Source organism: Centruroides sculpturatus, unplaced genomic scaffold, assembly GCF_000671375.1.
Source record: "Centruroides sculpturatus isolate CEXI.00-Female unplaced genomic scaffold, Cexi_2.0 scaffold31, whole genome shotgun sequence".
In the NCBI taxonomy this organism is placed as follows: domain Eukaryota; kingdom Metazoa; phylum Arthropoda; class Arachnida; order Scorpiones; family Buthidae; genus Centruroides; species Centruroides sculpturatus.
Genome location: NW_019384496.1, coordinates 212,122 through 233,300, shown reverse-complemented (window position 1 = coordinate 233,300; position 21,179 = coordinate 212,122). Strand labels below are relative to the sequence as shown.

Below are 21,179 nucleotides of genomic sequence, written 5' to 3'. Positions count from 1 at the left end.
AGTCGATTGAAACTTTTCCTCCAGTTAACTGCATTTTACGCTAATAAAAATAAGCTAATTATACGACTATCCAGATTTTAAAAATAGAAGAAAAACTATAAAATAAAAATTTATTTTAGTATTAGTTCCAGTATTAATATTAATTAAGAAGTGTTTAAAAGAAATGCTCAAGATAGGAAAGAATGGAAGAAGAATTTCATTCTCTAAGGGTCTGCTACAATAAGCTGAACACCAAAGAAGATTAGTTACAGCTATGAATCTGATATATTGTGAAATTTTTACTGAAACCATGTTTTTTATTTGCATCAGAACAGTGCCAGAGATTGAAGAAGGAAATTTAAGCAGTTGCACAAAATGTTAAATCTTAAGGGGCTTCTTTTTCACACTGGAATTGAAGGAGACAAAGAATATTCTTTACCAAGATAGTAAATTTGATGTAGAAATTTAATATGAAAAATTAAATAATAATCTATATCATAAAAATTTACGATCGTGTCTTGGTTTAGCAATCATTTCCCTCAGACACAATGCTTTTCAAGCTCGTGTTAAGATCATTTTTTCTCGTGGTAAATTGTTATTAAAAAGAATATGCGTAGTCTCGACTCTAGAGTGATGCTCCTTTATCCAAGATAATTTTTTCTTACATATTATTATGTTGTATTCATTTTTTTCAGTTGAGAGAAAACAATCTTGTTTGGGGTATTGTCATGTTTATCGCCGATTCTTTATGACGTTTATGTGAGCAAATCTCATTTCTATGCAGTTTCTCTATCTAATACCAAATGTATACAGTACACTGTAGAGTAAATCAGGGTTAGGTATAATTACTGTATAATAGATATATTGTATTAGTCGTAAATCATGCTTGCTGTGTGTGCTGTTTACGCTCAATTTCTGTATAAATCTATACTAATATTATAAAGAGGTAATGTTTGTATGTATGTATGTTAGTTTGTATGCAGCAGGTAATCTCCGAAACTACTCATCCGATTTCAAAAATTCTTTCACCAATATTTAGAATGGAACTTCAGGGTGGACATAGGCTATATATTATTCCGTTAAACATGGGGGATGGACAGTTCTTTACGGTAAGCCTTACGGAAAAGGTTACAGTAAAGAACTCTGCTTCTATTTATACCATTTTAGATGCAGTTTTTTCCGTATTTGATTGCGTTTTAATAGGATACGTCAACAGAATGTATACTAAGAAGGGATTTTTTGATATCCTTCCCGCGGGGGAGAGAGACAGGATTAAGGCTTACTCTGAAAAACTTGGCTTCTATTATACTATTTAGATGCGGGTTTTTGCGTTTTTGATTGCGTTTCAATAGGGTACGTCAACAGAATGTACACTAAGAAAAAATTTTTCGAAAAATTTTCTCCCAGTGGGGAAGTGTTATACATTTATAATAGATACATTTTGAGCCACAACAAGGCGTGGCGGGGTCTGCTAGTAGAGGATAAATCGAATGTTCCTATTTATAATTTGCGAAAATTAGTAGATTAGTGATTTAGCAGAAAATTACATTTTGTTTTTTCGAATCTATTTTTCGGAAACATTATTATTTTGCTCGTTGTTGTTTTCTTTTGTATAATAATAAAACACCAGTTCTGTCAGTTTTTTTTAAAATAAAAAAATTATTTTTATAGTTATGGCTTTTAGAATATTTATTTATCATCTAATCCTGATTTTTCCTATACGCTAGAATATTCTTCTTCTCTTCGGACAGAATCTATAGATTCTGCCCGAATATATATTATAAATTAAAATTATAAATGAAAAATTTTACAAATTTTTTTAATTTATAATTTATACAATATATTGAACGTGTAAAGATTGGGAAAAAATTTAAAATCGTGGCGGATTAAGTAGAATGCTATGACAACCAGCCTATCTTTTAACATAATGATTCCATATATACTTTATAATTTTCTATTGTTCTATGCTCCAATCTTAAAAATAAATTTAACGATTTTTAAATGATGATGACAATAATTTATGAGCATTATCTGGAAAGTTCTTATCAAAACTAAAAATTTGTATTGCCTTAAGAGTATTTATGTTATACCGTAAAAGGAAAAAATCAAGTGAATGTCGACATTCAAGTTATTTGGTTTATATCCAAAATATTTTTAAAATGTTATTTCTAACTTGCACTAGGGAATGTTGACATTCGCAAATACGGGGTAAACGTTGAAAAAAAGATATGTTCATAAGAGATAATCCAAACTATTAATACATTAAAACATATATAATATATTAAGTAAGTAATGCTAGGTAATATACTCTTAATGGAGTTTCTAAACTGCGCGAATCAATTAGTCATTGGTTTGAAAAATTGATATTTAATAAATAAATGATTACATTCTCCAAATTGCATAGTGAACTTTTAGTGAAAAAAAACCCGCGTAGTTCAAGCCCTTATTTTTCAAGGGTCGCCTGTGCAGTACTGGTTATGAAGGCAAACAGTGCTAGGTATACACTACCTAGTATACACATAACTGTGACTTTAAGTATAAAACGTAAATATAATAATCGGATTATTTCAAATAAAAACTGATAATGCTTCCAGATGCTTTCGTGTATGCCCATAGATCATTTGCTTAACAAAAAACGAGTGTCAATTCAAAATGGAAAGACAATTTGGATACAATACATTTGAGAAAGAAGCTCATAAGCTTTAACTTTTCGATAAAAAACTAACCCATAAAGTCATACCATGCAAAATAAACTACAGATCGCCATTTTTATGATTAATCGCATTTTTATGATGAACGATTTATGGTGTTCATCATAAGTCATCGATGTAGGTCGTCGTACACCTGAAAATGTCCGAAAAATGGAATAATACCAGAAATCTTTCGGACTGTCACCTACGGATAAAAAAAAAAGCTATATTATATCGTCATTCGCAGGTTAATGTTGTCGATATTTATACATTTCGATCTTTCAAAGTTATATAGGCTATATATATATATAACTCTTTTATTTATGAAAAATACATTCGGGTTAATATTTTTTATTTTTTGAATGTATCACATATCAGTTTACTAAGTTTACGTGAAAACAATATTTAAACTTGACATCAGAAATTAACGTTAAGCAGTATTAGTTACGTATCATTTCCACAGTTAATAAACAGATTAACAGAATAACAGATTAAAGTGTTAAATAGTTAGTACTAAGACTGTATAAATTAATAAAGGTCAAGATGACGTTCCGAATTTAAAATAAGCAGTTAAAATACCGGTTTTTACAACCTTGGGAATTTTCCAAGTTTGTTCTTTATTAATAACTAGCAAACCCCGCCACGCGTTGTTGTGGCTCAAAATGTATCTATTATAAATTTATAACACTTCCCCATGGGGGGGGAATTTTTCGAAAAATTTTTTCTTAGTGTAATTCTCCTGACGTACCCTATTAAAACGCAATCAAAAACGCAAAAAACCGCATCTAAAATAGTATAAATAGAAGCAGAGTTCTTTACGGTAAGCCTTAATCCTAACCATCTCTCTTCAATGGGAGGAATTTCGACATGTATATTATATAAAAACACGTGCGTATTCGAATGCAGCGTTGTGTCAAAATTTCAAAGGAATCGGTAGGAACAAACGAACATTACAATTTTATTTATATAGATAGATAGAAGATGATCCGCTTTAGTTCATTTTCACAGAAAAGCGTAATGCTTTACGGAAAAGCAAACTTAGGGCGTCGTACTCGTAGCACCATCTGTTGGACATAAAAGTCTTAACCTAGATTATATATTTTAATTTATATGAATGTTTAACGGAATAATATACAGCCTATGTCCACCCTGAAGTTCCATTCTAAATATTGGTGAAAGAATTTTTGAAATCGGATGAGTAGTTTCGGAGATTACCCGCTACATCCAAACTTACTTACATACAAACATTACCTCTTTATAATATTAGTATAGATTATATGAATATTAATGGATAATGTATTAATAATTACAAATATTAATATATATTTAATATATTAATATTATAAAAGTATTAAAATTTAGATGGCTTTATGATAATTTTTTAATATAAAAAATATATTATTTGTAAGATTAAAACAAGGATTATAATAAATAATAATTAAACTTATTAATTTGAAGGTTACTGTATAGTATTATATTACAGATTAAAGTTATTAATGGTGTGATATCTGCAAATTTTCTGAAAGAGCATCTAAATTTTTCATTTTACCGTTTCATAATATTGATTCTTTCTAACACATGTTAGGCTATATAATTATTTTGTCAATCTCTAGAAAGAGTTTATGTTTAATATATTAATTGATAGCAAGTTCAAGAGCAACAATAGAAGAGTGCAAAACATTTACGAAAAAGTTAGAAAAGAAATAATGTACTGGTAATTTCTTCAGAAACATCATCATAAATGTCCGAATTTTTTAAAAAATAAATCGAAATTAAGTCAAGTAAAATATTTAATATAAAATCTAAAAGGTTTTTTTCTCATAATACTAATTATTCCAATAATAATAATGTAAATATTGAATTATTATCGATTTATAATGTTTATGATAAAAATTATATTCAAAATAAAGAAAGGTTGATAAAATGACAGAATTATAAGATTATTTTTTCAATTATTTTAATTATTTATAACTGTATAAATTAATGAATAGTTTTTAAATAATAATACAAATTAGTATCTGATCTTTCCATGACGACATGGTCTGACCTGACGTTTTAGCAGCCTAAAAAAGAAAGGTCAGGTCGACACGGAATGTATTTCGGAACAATGAAGTGAATAAAAAAGTAACTGTTTCGACAGAGTTTGTCTTCAGTTTTAATTAATTAATGTGAAAATTACATTCGAAGTTTAAAATACTTTTTTAAGACAAAATAAAAATTTTGTTGCTTAAGCGATTTAAAATTCAATTTAACTTTATTCATTTATTTTTAATTTTAATGCTTAAAGATTATCTAAGCATAGAAATTCTTCTAAACATTTTTCATTTAGTAAAATCTTTAAAAAATTTTTATTTGTAAAATAAAAATTTTTTAAAGAATTAATAAAATTAATTAACTTATAAACATTAAGTTCTACTTTTTCGGCTGTTTTACAGAGGAAAGTATGGCAATCCAGCAGAAATATGACTCCTCTGATTTTTGCATTTTTGGAGTTAGGACAGTTTTAAACATTGAGAAACGCAAAAAATTCGGGAATAATTTCAATATGTATGGATGTTAGTGTGGGGGAAACGATTTTATTCATCCTGTTTGTAGCTTAATAACGCCTGTGATTTTTGTGAAAAATTTCTGAAAGTTTGCAGGAAATTTTGTGTATTGGGGGATTAATGCTATTAAATTTTGGTAATTACAGGTCGAGAATGGGGAGATAATGGGGGTCGTATGTATCTCCAGTAGGATTGGACTTTATGACGATTTTATTGGTTATTGGCATTTACAACCTTTTATAAAACCCATCCAAAATTAAGCTTTTTGCCATTTTATAATAGTTAAAAATATAAAAAATGTTTTTAGTAAAATATGATAACAGATGGCGCCACCACACTTTGCCAGGAAAGCAAAGTGTGGTGGCGCCATCTGTTATCATATTTTACTAAAAACATTTGAGCAACTCGTTGCTGTTGCAGTTGTTATGTTTTACTAAAACATGATACATTTGCTGTTGCAAATGTTATCATATTTTACTAAAAACATTTGAGCAACTCGTTGCTGTTGCGTTAAAAATTTTTTATTTTCTTTATTCTTTTAATGTTTGAATATAATAATTGCTTTGTTTAGACATCTGAATTGACATAACTTTATTTTCATACATATTGTAAATACTAATATCCAATTTATTCTATACTAGCAGACCCCGCCACGCGTTGTTGTGGCTCAAAATGTATTCATTATAAATGTATAACACTTCCCCGTGACGGGGGGAGGGGTTTTTCGAAAAATTCTTTCTTAGTGTACATTCTGTTGACGTACCCTATTAAAACGCAATCAAAAACGCAAAAACCCGCATCTTAAATAGTATAAATAGAAGCAGAGTTCTTTACTGTAAGCCTTAATCCTGTCCATCTCCCCCCAGTGCGGGAAATTTCGACACGTATATGATATAAAAACACGTGCGTATTCGAATGCAAATGTTGTGTCAAAATTTAAAAGGAATCGGTAGGAACAAACGAACATTGCATTTTTATTTATATAGATAGATAGAAGATGATCTGCTTTAGATCATTTTCACAGAAAAGCATAATGCCTCACAGAAAAGCAAACTTAGGGCGTCGTACTCATAGCGACATCCGTTGGACATAAAAGCCTTAACCCTAGATGATCTTTTAATTTATATGAAGGTTTAACGGAATAATATACAGCCTATGTCCACCCTGAAGTTCCATTCTAAATACTGTATTGGTGAAAGAATTTTTGAAATCGGATGAGTAGTTTCGGAGATTACCCGCTACATCCAAACCTACTTACAAACATTACCTCTTTATAATAGATTTGTTATACCCTTCTTGCTCCAATACTCCTTGATTGTAAATGCATACCCCAGTTATATATAGCTCATAAAGTTATTATAATATTTAATAAATTTTATCACAATTAATCTTACAGTTTGAAGCTGAAGCCAAGGATTCAGTGAAAATCATGAAAGAAATTTTGGAAATTTGAATTCTGCACAAAATGTTTAAAATTGATACAAAAAATAATTAAATCAAATTACAAATTTAAGAATGTAATTTGTTCTAAGTAAAAAAGAAAAAAAAACAAAAAGCGTGTTTATCAGTCAAATCTCCTATTACTATTTATTTTCTGTTATTATTAAGAAATAAGTAAAACTGATACGCCTCGTAGATGGAAAGTGTGAAAACTGCATATTCTCATTGGTGAAGGAAACCTTTTCATTGGCTACACTTTGATCAGGAATATTAAACACATGGTTATTTAGTATATTTAACGAATTAGTTGTTTAAATTGCTGACAAAAGAGTACATTGCTTCTTGTATTAGTTTACGCTGATACCATTATAACTCTGTTATCAGATTCCCTGTTAGCAGATAAAGAAGTGAAATGTGTAAACGTCAGGCACAGTGTTGCTTTAACTGCAAAAATTGAACATTTTTACATCACTCTAAAAAAGCGTTATTTTGTAAGGTGGAGAGATAAATGTTTATTTGAAAAGATAACACTAAATCAGCAATAAAGTTGTCCCACTTACATTAAATTCAAAACTATAATAAAATATTGAATAAATTTATGTAAATATTGCTAATAAACAGTAAATTCAGGATGAATACTATATTTATTTATTTTTTTCATTACTTTAACACCGAAATAGTTTTATTTAAAAATCATTTTTAATCCTGGCTTTTTTTTCTTTTGTTTCTTATCCATTTCTGTCAGTTAAATATATACTTTTAAATATACTTTCTCTTTAATAATTTTTTTTCTATACCATTAATATAGTTTCTTACAATGAAAACTTATGACTTACTTATAGAGTTTTAAAGTTTGGTGTGATAATAAACATCTTATATTCTTTCTAATGCAGTGCCGAAATAATATATAGCTGTGAAGGATATCTGAAAATCGATTTTTGAAATTTTCTCTAATATGATTGGTATATTCTTTAAAAGATAATGCATTACTCCAAGAATAAAGTAATCAGGAACTCCTATACAAAATAGCTATAATTTCGAACATTTTAAAAAATATAATAGAAATGCAAAAAAAAAAAATAGAAATAACATTTGAAAAACGTCGAAAATTTTTACAATAAAAAAAAAATAAAGGAATTAGAAAAAGCAATGGATAAATCGGTAATTTATATATTAGAATTAGAAGAAGAAATTGAATTTTTGAAAAAAGAACTCAAAGTTATGGAACACAAAATGGAAGAAATGGAAACATTTCAATATGGCGATGGTAATTTAACAGAACTAGAAGAAGTAATTTGCGATTTGAATCAAGAATTTAAAAATACTAAAAGTACTAACGAAGATTTGGAAGTTACATTTGAAAACGAGAACGAATTATCAACGAAATATTGGAAAAATAAAGCTGAACAACTTGAAATTAGTTTGAAATATAATCAAGAAGAAATTAATGTTTTAAAGGAAAGATTGGACTCGATTATCAAAATTATTGGAAGTGATCAAACCTCAGAAGTATTCGAATTTAAAGAGTAAGTCAGATTTTAAATTTTTAAAATCTTTAATTAAATTTATAAAAATTTCGAAATTCATCACAATATATTAATTATCTTGTTGATCTAATGTTTTATTTGATCATGTTGAGCGGAGCCTTCGAAACTTCCCACAACTTTAAACCATTTTTCAGTTTTTTTTTCCTATCGTTTCTTTAATGTGATTCATCTGTTTGTGGATCTTCTCCTTAACTTTATCGTTCTCAATATAAAATAATGCGAATCAAATTGATAATATACATATCATTAAAAATTGGCTGGTAGTTTTTCGTTCGGACGCCCTTGCAATATATGAATCGAATTGAAATGTTACACTTTTGTACGTAAAATATTTAACGTTTTAAGATTTCTGGGAAAGTATTTGACATGCCCTTGACTGTATAATAAAAAATGCCCATTTGACTATATCATTTTTCTTTCTTAGTGTAAGAAGTTTTCTTCTATTCAAAAATTTCACATCAGTAAGTCAATCAACGAGTGAATGAGTGAGCGTGTTATTGAGACCAATATAATTTTATTATATTAGACATTCGATTGAATAAAATTTGTTATAAACACGTTATAATTAGATATCGGATTTGGTAGCAATTACTATTTTTTACTGTTCAGAAATAGCATATTTTTACCGGACACCACAGTTGCCAGTTACTCAAACAATTTCTCAAACAATTACACAGATTTCCTCAATTAATTCAGATATACCGCACACGATCTCCCAGTTTCGTCTTGAAAATATTTTTAACTAAAGGGAATTCGTAATTAAAGTTTACGAAGATATAACATTGGAAATCAGCAGAATGACGTCCTATTTTAAATTAAGGCTTTTGTGGAATTTTATTTAAAACAAAATAGTTTAGTTACAAAAATGTCCGCTAGGGCAGTAAAAGGCGCTACAACATCGTAGTGGATAATTCAAAATGTCTCAAAACTTACGACAGACAGGTATATCGTGTGGTTACACTCAATTTGTATTGAGCTTGCTGTTGAGATTTCAAGGTTTAGTTTTTCGTCTTTTAAATATGTATTAAATAAAATACATATGGCGGTGTGCAAAAGTAAGTATACAGTTGAGAATCTGAGAAATACAAATGTTTGGTGTTTATTATTATTATTATTTTTTTATTATCTTTTGTTAGTTCGTATTCCTTATTTATGATTTAATTTGTACATGAAAATAAATGTTTTTTCTTCCCATTTTCTCCCTCTATGTCTTTTTTTCATAATAAGAACTGTATACCTACTTTTGCACCCCCCCTGTATAATAAAAAAAATTCCAAAAAAATAATTCTTTTCTGGAAATTCTTAATATTTCCGTTTAGCAGATAATTTTCTTTGAAGAAAATTTAAGGAAAATTCCTAAAGATTGTCAACGTTACTAGACATGACTCTAGATCTCCTCTCTGTGCCGCAACTAACATTTTATGTGACTATGCAAGTTTTTATGTTTGACCACCTACTTTTTGGAAAAAAAACAAATATAGAAAAAATATTCAGTTAACTTCTATCATTATGACTAAAATCTAAAACATTATGAAATCGGTCACCATGGCGCAAAATGGAAAATATAATACTGAATTATTTTTTTATTCAGAACCTCCCTTTGTCTTGTGCTCTGAACTTATGCACCTGCTGCACCTATCTAGTTTTGGCAACAGTTCCTCTGTTCATAAAGACTATAGAGTTCTGTCTGGTAAAAATATGTTATCTCTGAATACAATCTCAGAGTGCAAAAAGTAACACAATACTGTTGTGTGACTTTTGGTTTTTTATACACATTTTGTTGAATTTTTCTATAGGAAACCTGTAAATTTTTGTATTACAAATGCATTCTTGCAAAGGTATGGATTAACGGAACAGTTTACCGTTTGATGAAGCTAATTTCCTTAATCTCACTGCAACTGCCAAGTCTACAGAAATTTTAAAGTGTGAAGAAAAAAAGGAATACAGTACTGTATTCCTAATTTTTTAAATTACCCAACCAATGTTACAATATTTTATATGAAAATTTTGGGATATTTGGGCAAAAAATCGGGAGCTTTCGAATACTTCCAATGATTTGTTCCAAGTTATTCCATCTGGAGTTTCTTTTCAGTGTTGTTTCAACTACAGTGGTTTGGTAATTTATGTTGTGTGATCAAAATACATAAGTGAAGCAGAAGAAAATTGCAGTCTGTTACCAATAAAATATTAATACATCAGTAGATTTCCTCATACAACAGGGAAAAGTAATCTTTTGTAATTTTTTTCTTCTCGGCTGCCACGTGCTCTTCGCACACGTTTGATGCTATCTTCTTTCATGTTAGCATTGATTAACTCTTAATTATAATCACTTTATTATCATATCAATGTATAAACTTCATATTACAAGTGAAGATAAGCTAAAAAGTGTGTAATTTTGCAATTAAAATAAATAAATTTAAATATATTTATCTAATTTCAGAAAGGATAACGAAGATGAAATTAAAAATATAAAATTTGGAATATCTTATAATCAACAAGAGCAAGAATTTAATGACATCGATGAGAAAGTATATAAAAACCCGAAAAAATTTATACTTGACGAAGAAAAAAGTTTCAAAACTGTCGATAAATCAGTTCAGGATATTGATATAGAAAATTGGGAAGTAAAAACATCTAAAAAATCGAGTTCCGTGGATAAAACTGAAATGTTAAAAGCAACTAAATATCGTTACAATCCGGAAGAAAAAGTGGAAGAATTCCAAATAAAATATTCAGAAGATNCGCACACGTTTGATGCTATCTTCTTTCATGTTAGCATTGATTAACTCTTAATTATAATCACTTTATTATCATATCAATGTATAAACTTCATATTACAAGTGAAGATAAGCTAAAAAGTGTGTAATTTTGCAATTAAAATAAATAAATTTAAATATATTTAAAAATTTTTAAGCATCTTTACAAACAGAAATTAAAGAAAAAAATAAACAAATTTATAAATTAGCTTGTAACGTTGAACTTGCAAGTGATAAATCTAAGAAGCATATTGATGAATTAAGAAAAGAAATCGGTAAGAAAATTAATTCCAAATTTTTATTATTAAAATGATTTATCTTATAAGGAGATTTTAAAAGATTTTTTAGCTCACAAACACGAACAAAGAAGCGATATTGTTTTAACATTATGGACCAGTTACTTAGAAATGAAAGAAGCATATGATGAGATAAAAGTATCTTCTTATTGTTTAGATTTATAAATAACTAATTTAAACACAATACAAAATAGCCATACGGTTATAATTTATATAACACTGACTGAATCTTTTAAATTACTTCAAATGATGTTACATATATAGGGGAGATCGGGGCAAGATCGGCATGTTAAGCTTTACTTAAATTTTGTGTAATAAATACTGCTGTAAACTGAAAAAAAAGCTTTGCATATTGTCTATTGGAATGTTACCTTACTATAGAACTGGTTAAAATCAGTTTGGAAATAAAAATAATTAAAATAATTACAACTTTACAAGAAGAGAGAAATTGACGAAGTTGCCCCGGGTATAGGGGCAAGATCGGCAACTTCTCTCTTTTTGTAAAGTTGTAATTATTTTAATTATTTTTATTAAAGTTGCCCCTGGTATAGGGGCAACAGTAATGGGGCAAGATAGGCACGTATATAAAATTATGTTATTAACAATGTATAAGTTGGAATTCACTATTAAAACAAAGAAATACAAATCCAACACCCATTTAATATTATTACAACGAAATGCAAGTTCAAAGACATATATACATGAATAACAAATGCAAACATGTTTTCATTTATCATCTGTTTGATTTTTATCCTTTGCTTCTAATGTGGCTTTATGTTGCCGATCTTACCCCGCTAGTCATGATTTCGAAACATTAAGTACAACCCTGAGAACAGAATGCCAAGCCACGATCTGGCCACGTGAATAAGTTGAAGTTACATCCTTCTAACAGGAAAAGTAACTTTCGTTATCATGGAATTATAACAAAACCTGCCAATTCAATATAAATGGAAAAAAAATATTATATGGAATTGAACGAAAATGAAAATTTGCTTGATAATTCAACTACGCTTGTTGGAGAACAATAAAAACACTACACTCAACAAGCCACCAATAAAACTCAACTGCCTAACCTATAACCAAAGTCTCCTTTTAATTTGTTTTTTAAAAAAAGCGCTTGACAAACTTGCCCCGCATGCCGAAGTTGCCCCGATCTCCCCTATATAATGCTTATATAGAACAAATTTTAGAATTTTTGGGTCTAAATTTACATTTATAATTTTAGTATATTTCTGATGCTATCTAAAAAGTACCTTCAGGATCACGAATTGATCCTATTAATGTTAATTATTTATAAGACAGATTTTAAATTATAAAATTGTTTTTGAATAGAGTATTTGGAATTGACTATATAAACATTATTAAAGACGTTAAAGATTTATTAAGAATTGTTTTTAACATTCTATTTGCAAACTAAAATTTTTCTAAAATAAAATCTAACAAATTTTTTTCTAATTATTTAGATTGAGAATTAATTTTGATTATTAATTTTATTAAATATTTAATTAAGAAAAGATTTTTAGAATATTCTAAAAAAGATGACGATGATGCGCTCAAAATACTTTTGGAACAATTAAACTATTACAAATTAAAGTTTGAGAATTTTATAAATAATAAATTAAATTGTGGTGAGATTTTTTAGTTTTGAAATCGAAAAAAATTATTATTTTACTTCGAATTAAAATATTTAAATATGTCTTTTCCCTGAACAAAAAACAGTAAACGATAAAGAATTATTTAAGAAATTGGTAGAAATTCTGAAACAGAAAATCAAAGTTGAAAGTCATTTATACAATTTAATGGAAGACGTAAGTAAAAAAATCTAAGAAATAAATATACAGGTAAACCTCCTTTTGTGGTCACCTTAATTACGTGACTATCTCCCTTATATGGAAACACTGTATTTCCCTTAAAACTATATATAAGTTTTAATATAAATGAAATTTTATCAAGTCGTAATTGGGTGTGTGACCAGAAATTGTATATTCCCGTAGGTGGTGGCTACATAAAATGAGGTTTAACTGTTTATAATTATACTAATTATTTTAATATTGACATTTAATTTTATTAAAAAAAATTCAGAGAAATAGAATTATTTCCAAAAATCAAGTTCTAAAAAATCTTGACTTTTGGGTGTGTGACCAAATTGGACTGAAAAATTGTCGATTAGACAATTTTTCAGTCCAATTTACTTCTGCATTCTACAAACAGGCTTTAGAAAGAGCAAAAGCATTCTTCACGCTATAAATAATCGAAGAAAAAGGATGCAACATCTATTAAGATATTCAGAGTGTATCAAGGTATTATTAAGGAAACGATGGAGAAGAAAGCAGGAGGAAGATGAAGAAAAAGGAAACATTTTAGCAAAATTAAGCAACTGACACTAAATATATGTCAATGGTGGACTTGTTGCTGCCCACCAACTCTAGGGTTGAGGAGAGAAAAAGAAATGAAAATTGTAGCGTTGCATGACAAATTTTCAATGAAAAATTTGGTCATTGGTCAATTATTACAGATTTTAAAGTTTTGTAAAAACTTTTTGTATTTATGTATTTTGTCATCTACTTGTGAAAAAATTAAATAAAAATTTATTAACATAAATTCTTTGAATCTAAGCTTTGCTCCAATGGAAAATTTTCATGGCTTCAACACTCGGTTGGAACTGTTCCTAGTACTTCCGAGTTCAGATCGGTTCCGAATCGGAACTACATACTTGTAGAATATAAAATTATTATAAAAAATACGGTATTATAAAATTATTGATAACTGACACATGTAGGGAAAGACATCAAGTTGTGAAAGACTCAACCCGACATATCTATTCAAAAGTCTAATTTAAGAAGACAGGTTGGTGCTTTATCGGCTTTTATTTTTTTTTTTAACTCTTTCTATCTTGTCAGCAACCTGTCAATCCCATCATGGGTTTATCCAGACCAAGAACGGGGTGGCGGGTGTTATCCATTCTTTAATATTATTAGTCGTTTGCGATGTGAGTAAGTCATGATTTTGCACTACCTCAGCAATAAAATGTTTTCTTTCGTAGCATATAAATGAAATTAAATGGAAATTGGAAGTCTTATTTTTCTTCTAGGTTTCGAGTACTGATGTTACATACATTCGAACCGAAATTATGTTCTCAGTTACCGCTTTTCCTCAATTTATATTTGGTGCATCTGGGTGGCGAATTTATATTTTGTGCATCTACACAAGCAAACGAATGACGTTCAATATAAAACGGGCTGTTGGTTCAATATAAAATGGGCTCATTGGTTTCTTATCAAGCGGTATTAAAGCAAGTGGACAAGTAAACAAACCAACGGGCGCATTGCTTTTCCAGGCACAGCGCCCACTGTCTTGCTTACTTAACTACACTCCACCTTTAATACAGATTTAAACATTATTCATAGAATTTATAAAATATTAAAACAAAAGTACTTTTTAAATTTTACAATTATTTTTAACTATAAAATACTTTTAAAATAATTTTGGAATTTATAAAAATGTTTCATGAAAAATAATTTTCAGAGAGCGAAAAAGATAATTATATAATCAGACATTTAATTAAAATAAAGATGTCACTTTATCTGCAAAAGAACAAAAACTGTTATTATTGTTATAGTGTCACCTACATTCAGTCAAAGTCAGCACAAACTTTTACAGCTATTCTTATCATCTGATACAAAACGGAAATCACTATGTGATAATTTTTATTCCTTCATGAAATGCACTCAATTTATAACCACCTTGTATATGTAGATTGAAAATTGTGAGGATTAAAGGGAGCAGTTGTTACTCTGACTACACTCAATAAGATTGATTCATCACATTAGAAACATAAAAAGATTCTTTCAGTTTACAAATACTGTTAAAACTTCAGACTTATACGTATTCTCAACAATTTCAATGCATGTTGTAGTCTCAATAAAGAAAAGTAGTAGTAAAAAAAAAATGTTCTCAATCTTTGCAATTATGGTGTATATTAGCGATCTCACCTATCTAGCCGTCATTCGGGACCAACAGTGTTTAATGGTTTTATATACACGGCCTGTTAAATACAGGTAACCCCCTATAGCACGGGAGTTACGTTCCAGAAAATTGCCGTGTTATGCGAATCCGTGTTATTCGAAACAAAGAACTAGTGCGAAAGGGGGGGTTAGGTTCCAAAAATTAAAAAAACAAGTTGTTAAATCCTTATTTAAATCGGATTTATTATTCTTTTTTTTCATAGGTAAAATACTTATTTATTATTTAAGTAAATATTTTACCAGAGGATTATTCATTTTATATGATGATCTCAGCATGAGCATCATCAACTGGTAACAGTTTGTGGGTGCATTTGTTAATAGCGGTCGCTCTGCAACGGGAGTGCGCTGTTGTTTGTAGGCATTTAGGAAGCACGGTGAAAGAAAGATGGCAGCAACCGCACTATCGATAGTATCGTGTGGAGGAATCTATAATTCTAAAATGAGCTTTTAGAGGCAAAAGAAGGATCCCAATTGTAAAATTTAACCATTAAATGGATTATTTGTTGAAAGAGCATTCAAAGTAGCCACGAAAACAATTAGAATGCTCGCGTCGAGTTACGCGGAGGTATAAAAGAACGCACCCTTTATTACATTTTATGTTGTACGAGGGTTTTACCCAATTCCTGAACCGTGTTAGAGTGAACCCGTGCTATAAAAGCACCGTGCTATACGGGGGATGTTCCCAATTCTCGAACCGTGTTAGAGTGAATCCGTGCTATAGAAGTGCCATGTTATACGAGGGTTACCTGTATTTATTAATTTAAAAAAAACGCGATGGACCATGCTACAAACAATACTGTTTTCTAAAATTTTCTTATCTAAATTCTATTGATTTATACAGTATATGTGGCAAATATTTAAAAAAAATGTATTTTTTGTAATTACGCATTTCCAAATTATCTTCATAAATCGCGAAAAGTGTCATTATGATATTATAATTCGTAAATTACTCAGTGTTTTATCACTTTTTAATTCTTTAAACGTCTGATTCAAATGAAAGGTGTAGTTCGGCACGTCGAAATAAAAGATACGTCAAGGTTAGTTCGAACGTGATGGCACCTTTCTTTTAAAAACTCTCTAGTTTTTATAGGACCAGATTCCCCGGAAGTCTACATTAATTTTGACGAAGATTCAATCTTTTAAAATTTGGATCCTTTGACTATTTTTAGATCGGTAATTAAACGGTTCCGTAGCTACTTGGATCGTTTCAAATTAAATTTTCGACTATTCGATTTATCTCTTCCTCATCTTTCACGTCTTGTTCTGTGATGACTTATCAGAAGAACGGAAACGATGACCCGAAAATCTACCAAGCATCTGTTTCAAATTATGCAGCACTCATTGAAGTAGGACAGAGTAGAAAATGTGTTCGAGATTCAAAGACGAGGAATCGAGAAGCTGAGGGTTGGTTACCACTTGGGAAACAAAGCTCAGATTTTGGAGAGGCGCAAGGACTGTAGAACTGGGATGATAGAAGAAAATCAACAATTAATTAACATGGAAAGGTCAGAAGTGACAGATTTTCACAATGAATAAAAAACTAATATAGGAAGTTGTAATCGTTTCTAAATCTCTAAATCTGAAAACAGACCACTGTCACAGAAGCAAAAAAATAAAAAACAAAAGCACAAATAATATTGATTTGGATATTACTGGGCATAAAATTTCTGCAAAAACGCACAAAAATAATCTACAGAATCTGAGAACTATTTTTGATTTAAAATTGTAAATTTATATGAATTTCTGTATCCATAATATTTACAATCCAACCGGGGACACATTTCTGAATCAGTGAAAATGGGATCTTAAACTAATTTATTTTAAAAAAATTATTTAATTATTTATTGATCTATAAATTAGTAATATTATATCGACGTGTTAATAAAAGTGCTCTTTCTAATGATTGATTATTTAATTAAATACTGTATTAAAAACAGGCGAAATCGGGGACGTCTGATCACCCTATCTACAACTTCAACACTAAAATTTATCCATTTACCCCCTAATTACTTTCAATTTACTAATTAAATTTTACTTTTATTCAATTTATAATGATATAAAGAAAGAAAGTATTACATTTTTAATACTGGAAATCGTGGGCATAACCAAAAATGCTACAATCAACCTTAAATCGATTTAAATGACAGTCAGTTTTTAATATTTAAAATACTAATTATTCATATTAATTTTATGATTTTATTTACTTTTACATAATACAAATATATGAAATTATACGTGAAATCAAATATTTACTCATATGAAATTACATATTATAAAAGATAAACCCCTAAGGACAGATGATTCTTCCCTTGCAACATTCAGGATATTTGCCTTTAATGCTTTGAATAGGACAAATTTTTCCATCTTTTTCTATAGTTGATACACCACATCTAATCAATATAAGATATTTCTTGTATTAATCATGAATTAAAAATAAACATTCTTCTAAAAATATCAATATTTACCCCAAAATTTCAACGTATGCGTTTTCATCATAAATGGGCTGAAATGTTCCATTTTCTAACAGTTCATAGGTTACAGGATTTACAGGTGCACTGCATATCCAAGCCTCACATTTTTCTTCTTCGTAGTAAGTTTCTTCAGATTTGATTAATTTTCCTTTAATATCACATTTTCCTGCAATATTTAATAGCTCTTATCAAAATTAATTTGCTCTTTTCCATTAAATTACATATATATGACAATGATTAATTTTTGAAATATTTAGAGAAAGCAGTAAACTTAAAGTAATCAAATACAGTAGTAATATTTACAACTTACCCTCAACGTTAGGAACCACCATTCTTGCAGTGTAACTGTTAACTACAACCAAAGCAGACATCAGACAAATTAAAGTAAAGGAAATCATTTTCTAGAAAATAAATAATTAATTTTATTTTATATAAAGATTTAGTTTTACAATTTTCGGTATGAACTATAAATTCGTTTACAATTATGAAGAATTACAAAATTACACCGATACACGTAATTGTTGCTGAACACTACCTTTTTATTTTACTATGAAGAATTGCTTTTTATTCTACTCACTTACGAGTAAACAGTAGTAAACATGCACAAATTATTATCTGTATAGTTCTGTTCTATCATTCCCTCTACAAACGAGAGCATTTTAAATGTATTATAATTATTATAATTTTATATTTTCAAAGTAAAACAGGAATATATTTTGATATTTCAGGTTTAAGAAAATAAATAAAGGAAGGAAGGAAGGAGATGAAATTTACTGTTATTACCTGAAATTTTCCTTCCGTTCAATATCAATTACGGTATTTTAATTTGAAGGCTTATAACATAGGTATATATAAGCACTCCTCACTTAACGACCGAGGTTTGTTCCTGCGACTCGGTCGATAAACAACCGTTTTTATTTGTTTTAGATAAAGAAAAGGTCGAAAGGATATTCCAATTTAATAATTTGCATTTCACATTTTTTAAAACGAAAATAAAATCAGCAAAAATTATAAAAACGGTGTAATGTACAAAACAAAAAATGAACGGTCATTCATATTAATATTTTAGTCATCGAATCCTTCAAATGGGATGCACTATAAAGTACAAATTTAAAAACAAAATATGGAAATTACGGACGTGTAGTGAGTACTGATCAACTGCGGGAACTAGATTAATGAGAAAGATTAGAAAAGGGAATTTCCCTCTGATGGAAAGCCAGTCGTAAGTCCGAGCGGTCGTTAAGTGGGGGTGGCTGTAATTAAAACAAATTAGACACGTGTAATTACAAATTTTAATCTATATCGGATAAACTTTATTCTTGTAAATTAAACAATCCTTAAAATGATTTTGTTTTTATACAGAGCTACACAAAAATTTAAACATTTTACATTTTAATGTAAAATTAATCATAAGTGGATTAAATTATTGAGATAAGAAAACCCCCATTGGGCGAACTCCCAAGAGTAGTGCCTCCCGAGAGGACGTTCAATGGGAAACAGGATATCTCTTTAGGTGTTAAACACGTGAAGAAAACATAGAAAACTCTTCGTTGTCAATCCATCACTGAGGCGCAAATCTGCAATCAATTCCCATTGTTCAGTGCTTTTAAGTTTAAACCACTCGCCCACTGAAAGGGTATTACATAAATGAATGTGCATTTTCAACAATAAATTTACAATTAACCATCATTGCATGATTAAGCTGTAAATATTATTTATTTAAGTTAATTACTTCAATAAATGTATTCATAAAATAAAATTTTATTCTTTAAAAATACAATAAAACTAATGCTCACGACTTTATACGATCCGGAAGCAATTTGTTATGAAGACAATTTTTCGAATCGAAATTTTAAGAATACTCTTCGTAAACCATTTAAAAAGTTTTTGTCTTAAAAGAAATTCAGCTCGAAATACCTATAAACTATATCTGTATATCCTCCGAATAAACTTATTAATGTGAAAAGCAGAGTAAACGTGATCCTCTTACTAGCTTAATTGGTTAGATATAAACATATTAGGCAAACACATGCTTTAAATCATACCAGTGTCTAGAAAACATTTCTTTTTTCTCAATTTTTTTCTATTTTATTATATATGTATTTTTATATTGTATTCTCACAACATTCTCTGTTACTCTACAAATCTTTTTCATCTAAACCAAATTTGGTTCTTATAAATTTTTATAATTATATTCTTATCATTCACCATTAAAATTTTATTTTAATATTTCACTAAGCAGAATAATACATATAAATCTTAAAATCATATTCGGTTATTATCGTATCGAATTTACAGACAGGATGAAGCAAGAGTAGGTGGACAGTAAATGATAGCGCTTGACAACGTAAGTGATGACGACAAGGAGACAGAAAATTTATTTTTTTTATTTAATAACAAATTTTTATTCAAACATATCAGTTATTTTAATAAAAAATAAATTTTCTGACTTCATCCTTTTTAATGTCAATGTTTTTAGGTTGTTTGACTGTTAAGAAGGTTACTCGTTATTGCTTACCTCTTTCAGGCCTTTTACGTTGTATTTCTAACACATTTTCGAACAAGAACGTTAATGTCTATTAGAATAATATTTAAATAACATCGGAGGATAGAAAACATTAGTAATATTTTATGAAAATAAAAATAAGCAGTTAATTTTTTTAACATAGATTCACCTTTGTTGGTAAGTATACGCGAATGAAAAATTGTAGTGAACTTGTGATGAATAAAAATGATAAAAATTTAATTTAGCTTTAGGGCAAATACGAATCTAATTTATTTATTTATTATTAAATTATTTTAATATAAAGTACAACTGAAACTATATTCTGTATATAAATGCATAAACACATAGCCTATTCGTACATACATACATACACACACAAATATACAGTTTTTAGCTTGTATATTGCTGAGATTATAAATAGGAACTTACCAAACTGGATAGCTTGTACTACTGCCAAGCTGATTTGAATAAAATAAGCATCGCATTGACTATAAAGTTTAAAGTTAATCATCTTATGATTTCATTTCTAAAATTGTAGTCATACAACATTTCACAATTGAACTTTAACTTTTATTATTTATTTTTCTGAGAAGCAACCATTTCTTCAATTTTTTATTATATTTTGAATACAATTAGTAAAGTTTGAATAAATTTTGAATATAGTTTAACAGGAATTAATATTATTAATTAAAATCTTGCATTACTTTTCCTAAAATACTTTGTATTTTAATTTATATTATATAAAAAAGTTACTAATTTTTGTCAAATAAGATATTAATTTTTTTTAGTGTTAGTATCAGTGTATTTTATCTATAATTTTTTTTTATAAATTAATATTTGGTAATATAATATAAGAATGTAAACTCAAATAAATTTGCACATGTTTCGAATAATTACGTCATTATGGCTTAATGGTTTCCAGA

The 21,179-nt window shown here is 28.5% G+C and overlaps 3 protein-coding genes across 4 annotated transcripts; 2 read left to right on the top strand and 1 right to left on the bottom strand.

Annotated features, from left to right (window-relative positions):
• Positions 1-7,749: 7,749 nt before the first annotated feature.
• LOC111621918 (spindle pole body component 110-like) lies at positions 7,750-10,988 on the top strand. Its single transcript, XM_023364168.1, has 2 exons — positions 7,750-8,181; positions 10,643-10,988. The coding sequence occupies exons 1-2, from the start codon at positions 7,805-7,807 to the stop codon at positions 10,986-10,988; spliced, it is 723 nt and encodes a 240-aa protein (XP_023219936.1). The 5' UTR covers positions 7,750-7,804.
• Positions 10,989-11,119: 131 nt separating this feature from the next.
• LOC111621917 lies at positions 11,120-13,501 on the top strand. Its single transcript, XM_023364167.1, has 5 exons — positions 11,120-11,233; positions 11,298-11,392; positions 12,765-12,882; positions 12,974-13,062; positions 13,337-13,501. Exons 2-5 carry the CDS (start codon positions 11,366-11,368, stop codon positions 13,499-13,501), a joined length of 399 nt encoding a protein of 132 aa, XP_023219935.1. The 5' UTR covers positions 11,120-11,233; positions 11,298-11,365.
• Positions 13,502-17,491: 3,990 nt separating this feature from the next.
• LOC111621937 lies at positions 17,492-20,759 on the bottom strand. 2 transcript variants are annotated; one of them, XM_023364190.1, is made up of 4 exons: positions 19,547-19,683; positions 18,061-18,151; positions 17,745-17,916; positions 17,492-17,669 (listed from the first exon to the last, which is right to left on the bottom strand). In XM_023364190.1, the coding sequence occupies exons 2-4, from the start codon at positions 18,146-18,148 to the stop codon at positions 17,567-17,569; spliced, it is 363 nt and encodes a 120-aa protein (XP_023219958.1). In that variant the 5' UTR covers positions 18,149-18,151; positions 19,547-19,683; the 3' UTR covers positions 17,492-17,566. The 2 variants fall into 2 exon arrangements, with proteins under 2 accessions (XP_023219958.1, XP_023219957.1); XM_023364189.1 differs by lacking the exon at positions 19,547-19,683 and adding an exon at positions 20,686-20,759 and having other exon boundaries at positions 17,494-17,669.
• Positions 20,760-21,179: the final 420 nt, after the last annotated feature.